We start from the raw sequence: 9,545 nt of genomic DNA, 5'->3' as shown, positions 1-9,545 counted from the left end.
TAAACGTAATCACGAAGAAAGACTATTATCCCTTACTTTTAATCGATAAGGTACTATAGCGAACTAGTAAAGCTAAGATTTTTATAAAACTCGATATTTAGTAAGGTTTCTACCGGATTCGTCTAACTCCGAAGGCTAAAGAACTTACCACTTTCTATATAAGATACGGGTCTTTTAAGTATAAAGTTATGCCGTTTAGATTGATAAATGGTCTAGCGACCTTCTAAAGATTTATAAATAACGTTCTTAGAGAGTGTATAAATAAATATATAATCGCCTTCGTAGATAATATTTTGATTTATAGCGAGAATATATAAGATTATCGTCGTTAAGTTAGAGAAGTGCTCTAACGTTTAAAAGAAGTAGGCCTTTAAGTCGCACTACTAAAGTGTGAATTCTTAATAAGTAAGACTAAGTTCTTAGGGTTTATTATAAGCACGGATAGTATTATAGTTGATCTTAAGAAGATTAAGGTGATTTAATTATAGATAACACCTACCACTATAAAAGGAGTATAGTTATTCCTCGGATTCTATAACTTCTATCGTCGATTTATCTAGGGATATAGCGCTATTTTAAAGCCTTTACACCGGTTGACTAGATAAGATATTCCGTTCGAATGGTCCACCGATTATAAAGACGCGTTCCTACTTCTAAAGAAGAAATTAGTTAATACACTAGTTCTTCGATATTACGATCCGATTCGATATATAAGAGTTAAAATAGATACCTCGAACGGTATTTTAGGTGTAGTCCTATCCTAATATTATAAAGAAAGCGACTTTTAGCACCTAGTGGCTTTCTACTTAAAAACAATATAACCGGCTAAGTTAAATTATAAAGTATAGGATAAGAAACTACTAGTAATTATCCGCGCTTTATAAGAATGGCGACTAGAACTAGAAGGACTTTCACGGAAGGATCGTTTCGAAATCCTCACTAATTATTAGTCTCTCGAATACTTTATAACGACTCGATAGATAAATTAACGATAAGTAAGATAGAGTGAATTCCTCTCGTAATTCTATTTCTTAATTAAATACCGCCCTAGGAAGAAGAATATTATTATAGACGTACTTTTATAGAAGGATTTACCCTATACCGATAATAGCCGATAGTTTACTATATTACCTAAAGACTATCTTGAAGAAGGTGTTTATCTAGTTAACTTAGTTCCTATCGATCTAGAAGATTTATAGATATAAGAAATCACTAAGCGAGTGAAAGAAGTAAACCGTTAAAGTGTCGAACTTAATAAGTTCCGATAAATTACTAAAGCTAGTAATAAGAGATAGACTCTATAAGAAGGATTGCTCTTATATAAAGGTCGACTAGAAGTTCTAGATTATTAGGATTTATATATAAGACTACTAGACGATATATATCGTCAACTATTAATAGCCTACCCTAGAATTAAGAAGTTAAAAAAGTTGATCTCTAACCGATACTATTAGCTAGGTTAGGTTACCGATATAAAACGATATATTAATAACTATTTACTCTATAAACGAACGAAAATATAGAGAGATAAGACCCCTAGACTACTCTATCCTCTCCTAGTTCTAGATCGCCTATAGTAGTATATATTAATAGATTTTCGTTTATTCCTAAAAGATCGCTATAGGTATAACGCAGTTTTTATAGTGGTTAACCGTCTAAGTAAAAGACTAGTATCTATCCCTTATTATAAGGATATAGATACGAAGAAGATAGCTCGACTTTTTATCGATAATATTATTCGGGTTATAGGCATTCCGGAAACAATTATATTAGATAGGGGAGGTTAATTTATTTCGGAATTCTAGACTAAGTTCTATCGTATCCTCGGGATTAAGAGAAAATTATCTATAGCCTATTATCCCCTAACTAACAGTCAAAGTGAGATCGTAAACCAATATATAGCTTAAAGACTACGTCCGTATATCGAATATAACCAGAATAACTAGTTAGAAATCCTACCGATAGTTAACTTCGTAGCTTCTATCCTCTCCTAAGATATAATAAAACGATCCCTATTCTTTATTAAGTGGGGATATAAACCAACTATATCATTTAACTAGAGGGATTAAAACACTTTAATATAGAATGAGTAGGATATAGCGAGCATACTATCTCGATTATAGGATATCTAGAAAGAAACTAAAGAGCAAATTGCCAAATCCTAGTAATTATAGATCTAGTAGGCGAATAAGTATCGATAGGAAGAAGATTTCGGTATAGATAATTATATCTTCGTTACGACGAAAGACTAGCACCTTACTTAGCCGAGCCGGAAGCTAGCTTATTTAACTAGTGGCCTATATAAGATTATCGAGAAAGTCGGGAACTCGTATAAGCTTAACTTACCTGATTTAATTCGAGTGCACCCTATCTTTAACCCGAGCAAACTATAGAAGGCTGTAATAACTAAACCACTAAAGGGACAACATCCTAATCCTCCCCTACCGATAGAAATCAACGAAGAAGATAAGTGGGAAGTCGAGAAAATACTTGATTCGAGGACTCACTACCGGAAGCTATAATACCAAGTATAGTGGCTGGATCATAACGTGGACTTATAATGGTACCCTACTAGCAATTTCAAGCATACACCGTAGAAGTTATAGGAATTCTATGATCAATACCCAATGAAACCGGGCCCTCCCCTACGTCTGTAGGAATGGATCGAAGCGGTATAGCACGACAACTTCCTAGATGATCACATTGATAATGACAAACCGGCATTTAGGGACTAAATGCGTTCTTAGCCGGGGGTTATATCACGATCTAGAGTTGACGACTATAGTTCTGCCGTTGCTGACCGCCTGCCAGGTTGAGCCACTTGGAGGATGGTGTTTGCAAGTTTTGCACCAAGGCCCCACAAAAGGCCTTGGGCCAACCAATCCCCTTTTTCTTTCTCTTCTCTCTCTCTGTACTTAGTATTTTCGTTGAATGCACTCTTTCTGTTCAAAGAACTGGCTCGTAACAAAACTGACTCTAGAAGATTAGGATCGTCATTCTAACCTAGCTTCTCTAAAGTAGCATCTGTATTTAAAGGATAGATACCGTATCTTTTAAAGCTAGAGCGTATTATACGGCTTTTAAAAGCTTGGTTCCGAACCCTATAGATGCTAGAAAAAAAGTCCGATTTTTGCTTTACCAAACCACCCCACTATACTATATCATTATTATTCTTACGAAATAATGTTTTAGCACCTAAAACGGTATATCGTTAAGCGGATAATATATATGCGTTATATATAGGATAAAATAGTATAGAATAATCAGATTATTCTCGCAGAATTTGATGAATTTATAGGTGAGATAGGAGCTATGATTATCTATAAGAAGAAGCCGAAAACCCGTCTTTATATAGCGATTTTTAGTGCTTTCTTCAAATGATTAAAGCTATTGAAAGGCTATAGTATCGTCGGTCTAACTATTAGGTGTAGGAATAACCTAATAGTCGTTAGCGAGGTTAGTAGTCCTATACTAATTCTCTATATAGAATTCACCCTTAACTAAAAACTAAGGTAGCATTACCTAGCTATCGGTAGCAATATATTCAACTAAAGTAAGCGATTCACTAGGCCCGCTAGTTCTAATACTAGTAGATTGACTAGCCTTAATTGAAACGACTTTTCGGGGTTTTCCTTCGCCAATTTTGAAGCCGCTTTCGTTAAAGTTATAGATATTCTTCGATCCGATTTTCAACCGCTAAATAGTATCACCTAGGCGAGTATACTAGGTAGTAAGATAGCTAGGGGTAACTACTTCTAACCGGTCTTTTTCCATAGGTTTTTACTTGATATAGGTATATTTCTTAGGTAGTTGTTTAATAAAGCGATACGCCCAATTTTTACCGAGCTACCGATCTGGATCATAGCGCCGAAGAATATCAATTGCGCACTTATAGATTATATTTGAGGTTGGTGGTGCATTTACAGCATTTAAAGTGTTAATCCAAAGCATTAATGCCTTCTCTTGATCTGGTTCTAGGGCTTTATTGGGACCAGTACGACTACTTCGAGAAGTGCGACCGTGGATTCGACCCCTTAGGGTATAGTATGGAACGTCAAATTCCCGCGCCAATACTAAGAGAACAGGCTTCTTACTTATATAGTAGGCTTCAATAGCACTACTAAGGCGATCCTCCAAATTTTGAGAAGAAAAAGGCATTTTTAGGGTAGTAGAGAGATGTTTAAAATGGTGGGTAGATGAAGTTTTGCATTAGACTAGTTTTTGCATTAGGCCAGTGCGGCCTAACTCCCCCGGAGGGAGTTGGGCCGTGCGTTAGGTCGAGTATAGCCTCACCAACATAACACTAATAAAAAGAGTAACCTATTTTGACATCAGTTGCATTAGAAAGCCTAGCACATTCTATTAGTTGCTCACTTGAGAAGCCGAAGCAGAAATAAAAAGAATGAGATTGTTCGATTTAGTCTGGTATCAACGTGTTGATAGACAAATGTCTCTCATATGCCTTTCAGCCCTTTTGGTGAAGGAAGTAGACCTCTTCAAGTCCTATGGGCATTCCCCAATTCCCCGCTAAGACGTAAATTTGCACAACTGACCCGAAAGACACCCATTCAAAATTCCTATTGTTTATACATGTTCTGGTCATTCCGTATATTGATACTCTCTTTTATCTCAAATGATTTGGAAACTATTTGAAATTTCCTACGTCTCTATGATTTTCTGCTACTGAAGATATGAAATGTATTCAAGAATCTGACCAAAAATATGTTTATGGCCGGTTAAAGTGGAAAAGGCGGGATTTAACCTTGATGTAAACTCTCTTGGAAAATCTGGGGTGGAAAATGATTTATGGGATATTTGCTGGGGGACGCTGCTAACCCTGAGATTTGTAGGGCGGTATTGGTGCCATAATATGAGCAAATCACGTTATACACGTGACATCAACAGAAGGCAACACTTATGGAATACGTAATTCGCTTTCGCTTCGCTTCCGAAATCGCAATCAATATCCAGGGTCTACGTCGACAATCTCCGTTCAGGATCAGACTTGCATAACTTAGCGCGTCCTGTTTCGTAGAGCCATAGGGACCCTCTACTGCCCTACCCGTAAGGCGTCTGTAGATATGCAATAAATTACATGTATGTATTCGATGCTGCAATTCGTGCACCTGATCGATGTATGGAAAACGTGGCACTCGATCTGTATGCAGCATTGTTCCGGCCACAATTCCATGTGAAATGCGGGGTCCTATCTCGATATCGACTTTAACCGTTCTCAGCTTCTTTCCCGTGATGGTATATATTATTTGTACACGCTGTCATGCACTGAAGCCACTTTCAGAGTTTTGATGATTACTTCGAGATTGGCGGGCCTACCAGAGTTGCCACAAAACCGCTAGATCTTCTGCCCGAAGCCAGAGAGCTGGATATGAAAGTAAACTAATACAAGCAGTGGTCCCCAGTACCATTGTGTTTTTACTCGTAGTCCCTGCAGCGCCTCCCTCCTGACCTCATCCGCTTGTACAAAGGCTTAGGTGCTCTGACACCATATTATATGATTAAATATATGTTGAAATAGTACACTGAGGGACTATACAGCATGTAAAATAGATGGTGTATCTTTTGCAAAGATAAATGGAACTATGAATATAGTGCCAGAAATGGAATTGTAAAACTGTCTGATCTCTTCATACATAGAAAGAAGCCCATATTTATAGGCTTCTTCTTCCTCCCCTGGAATCCATCGATTTGTAATAGAAACAGAAAGAAAAGCAGTGATAGCACTGAATGCAGCCCGAATTGAAACGACTCCCTGTGATACAACAAACTGGCGGTTGTATACAGGAATTAGTGGTGTAGACGGCAAGCTGCATCAACGCGCTAATCTCGATTCTGTAGGACCTCGAGGTTCTTGGCATGGGGGTTGCATAGTGATTCGTAATGCATAGAGCATGCCGAATTAGGGTTAGCGTTGAAAGCTCCATGTTAATTACTGAGAATTAACCTGGATTCTCAACAATATATATTGTTGGACTATGCCGGTCATCCCATTGATGCCTTTGTCTAGCCATCTCATTGATGCCTCCATATGTTTGCAGACTGAGCCTGTCTTTGTTAGATGACAGCCTTTGTTTGGCAGGGTATAAATCCCCTGCTTCAGATAGATTGAATAGATCATGATTCTTCTTCTTCTCTCTCTCCCATAGTTAGCAGCCCCAACATATATCCATGGATGGTCAATGATTTAACCTGGTCGGAAAACCACATACTTAAGTAAGCCTTTAAAGGTGTAAATTAGGAGGCCCCGGGGGCACATCACAACGGTCTTGACTGTTAAGGTGACTGACTGTAGAAGCATATATATGTATGTATGTTTTCACACTACCTAATCATTAAAATATGAGAAAGAAAAATGTACTTCCAAAGTTAGTAAATAAGACCATCATTAATCGGCGCATTTAGAGAATTCTAAATAACCTATTTTAACGCACATGGATCACTATAGAAAGTGTAAATGCAATGCAATAGAAAAGAGGCTTACTACGACCTCGGAGTTCAATGATTTGCTGCTTCCACCTGGGCATTCCCCTTTGCGTTACCGCGCCCGGGAAGGTCCAGTACTAGGTACAATAGCGCTGCAAGGGTAAGGTATTAGAGCAACCAATCCCACCCTATGTACATACTTGTTTTGCAAAATGCTATCGCCGTGACTATGCAAACCCATGCTATCTACAGACATTTCTACGTCCATTATCAATTGCTGATCGTGGTTGATTCTTGAAATGCGTCTACTCGAGATTGATGGTTCTGAAATATTGAGCCCAAAAATGTTGTAGATTTCTCGCGGCAATCTCAAATATGCATGGCGCTGCTAGCTGCGTGCGGTCGGGATCCCTTGGTAAATAGACAAACGGCAGACTAGGGGGTCAATTGATCATCGATATACTATTTCCAGGCCCCAGTAGTGTTGTCGAATAAACACTTGATTGCGGGCTATCAGCGGATGAACTGCTACAAATTCCTTGGAACCCTTTATATTAACAATCATTAAGACTGAAGCACATCTCAATATCTACACATGTATCCATGGATCGATCGACCCCACAATCTGTACTCAGATCTAGCTTACCAAATATTCGGCGACCTAGGACCAATCACAAGCCAGACCGCCCAATGGGGAAGTTGACTTATACAATGACCGAACCCATTCGGCATCGGCGATGTTGACAAAGAGACCTCCTATTCTTTGAAATCAGTTTCTGACCATGGCCATTTCCTGCAATCAAAACTTCGATTTCTGGCTTCCGTACTTCTCAATCAACTTTGACTTTGTGCTCCGTACTCAACGTCAACATGTCCGATGCTTCGGACACTAGTACCCAGTCTGTCGAGAAGAAGCAGGGTAGAGGATGGCGCTTCTGGGCAATTTACTTATCACTATGCGTGTCAATCCTACTAGCTGCGGTCGAGTCAACGGTCACGTCAACCGCGTTGCCGTTCATCGCGGATGAGTTGCATGCAGGCAAGAACTACGTCTGGTTTGTCAACTCCTTCTTCTTGACGAGGTAAGTCACATACCATCTTTCAACCCGAGTCAATGAAGAAAATAAATTAACAATACATCCAATGGCAAGTGCTTGCTTTCAGCCCCTTTTCGGACAGACTGCGAATTTCTTTGGTCGACGATGGTTGATGATCGGCTCGGTGGCCTTGTTCGTCCTCGGCAGCGGCATCAGCGGCGGCGCGATCAATTCTCCCATGATGATTGCTGGGCGATCAATCCAAGGAATTGGGGGTGGCGGTATCAATGTAATGATCGATATGATCGTTAGCGATATGCTTCCATTGCGCGAGCGAGGAAACTTCATGGGTATGATCTTCGCCGTGTTCGCCGTCGGCACCTCCCTTGGTCCATTTATTGGGGGTGTTATTGTACAGCATAGTTCCTGGAGATGGGTTGTAAGTATCTAAACCCCGTTTATATCTGTGAGAATGCCAAGGCTAACACGGTTTGATCAAAGTTCTATCTCAACCTTCCTATTGGCGGAACGGCGATCATCTGCCTGGTTTTCTTTCTCCATGTCAACTACCAAAAAGAGCCATGGCAAGAAAAAGTCAAGCGGATCGACTATATTGGCAACGCACTTCTCATGACTTCTATCGTCTCTATTCTCCTCGCTCTCACCTGGGGCGGTACTACCTACGCCTGGTCAAACTGGCGGATCATCGTCTGTTTGGTTCTCGGTCTCATTGGTATGATTCTATTCCACGCGTTTGAGGCCAGTCCATGGTGTCGGGAACCTATGATGCCACCACACATATTCCGACACCGTACTTCATTCGTTGCCTTGGTTGTATCCTTTATCCATAATATGCTTACCTTCTGGGTGATCTACTTTGTACCGGTGTACTTCCAGGCTGTGAAGCTTTCTACCTCCACTCGCGCCGGTGTACAGTTTCTACCTAGTGTGATTCTCGCCGTGCCGACTGCCATTGTCGCAGGTGGCCTCCTTACTAAATGGGGCCGCTATAAGCCTATCCATATCGTCGCTACGGCTGTGATTCTCCTAGGATTAGGTCTCTTTACTCTCTTCGATGCCCACTCTAGTCCAGCAGAGTGGATCATTTTCCAAATCATCACTGCAATTGGCTTGGGTCTTCTGCTCACAACCACTCTAGCTGCAGTGCAGGCTCCCCTAGAAGAGAAGGATGTTGGACTCGCGACGGCGACATGGGCGTTTATTCGCAGTTACGGTGCTATCTGGGGAATTGCAATTCCAGCTGCTATTTTCAACACCGAGTTCGCGCGCTTGTCGGGCCGTATTTCAGACCCCGCTGTTTCGGCGCAACTTGCGGGTGCAGAAGCTTACTCTCACGTCTCTTCAACTTTTATTAAGTCACTTGCTCCTCAAGTTCAACGGGAGGTAGTTAGTGTGTACACTGATACCCTGAAGCTGGTTTGGTATGTCTCGCTGGCTTTTGCTGCTCTGGGATTCATCATTACCTTCTTTGAGAAGGAGATGACACTACGGACCGAATTGGAGACGGAGTATGGAATCAAGGATGAGAAGGAAGGCAAGGAAAAGGAAACCGCCGCTGAGGTATAGACAAGGGAGTTTGAAGATTGAAGATGAAGGGTTGGATAAATTAGAGAGTGAAGTTTTCGGTACTGGTTCTATATAATCGCAGATCTTGTTTTGAAAGTTCAAATCCCGAGTACAAAGGACACATAATTAAGGAACGGGAAATTTGACTTTATTTGTAATTTTATCATGTGAAAGTCGTTTCTAGCGAAGACTAAAACCAATGAAGCCCCGGGGCCATCAAATCCTTGTCGTGAGCTTGGCCTACACCCCCTGTTTATGAGTCTTTACCCACTGCCCTGTTTACCACTAAAAAGTGCCGATTTCAGGCCTATTTTCCTCTACGAATTCAAATAGTAATAAATTTTTTGTATCAGATTAACAAAATATTTGCTTCCGAATCACCTAATATAAATAGCTGTTGAGTGGGAACTATATAAATTCCAGTTTCTAAATTGAACCTCAATTATATATAGTAGCCCCATAGTTAACTTTTGACAAAAA

The 9,545-nt window shown here is 40.3% G+C and overlaps 1 protein-coding gene across 1 annotated transcript; it reads left to right on the top strand.

The window, feature by feature from the left end:
• Positions 1–7,311: 7,311 nt before the first annotated feature.
• Positions 7,312–9,065, top strand: N7471_008886 (uncharacterized protein; the record flags this gene model as incomplete). The annotated part of the gene is made up of 3 exons (XM_057281605.1): positions 7,312–7,523; positions 7,593–7,917; positions 7,980–9,065. 3 exons carry the CDS (start codon positions 7,312–7,314, stop codon positions 9,063–9,065), a joined length of 1,623 nt encoding a protein of 540 aa, XP_057135865.1.
• Positions 9,066–9,545: the final 480 nt, after the last annotated feature.

Source organism: Penicillium samsonianum, assembly GCF_028829775.1.
Source record: "Penicillium samsonianum strain IBT 33392 chromosome Unknown utg000004l_segment0_segment0, whole genome shotgun sequence".
In the NCBI taxonomy this organism is placed as follows: Eukaryota; Fungi; Ascomycota; class Eurotiomycetes; order Eurotiales; family Aspergillaceae; genus Penicillium; species Penicillium samsonianum.
This window is presented reverse-complemented; position numbering and strand designations above follow the sequence as displayed.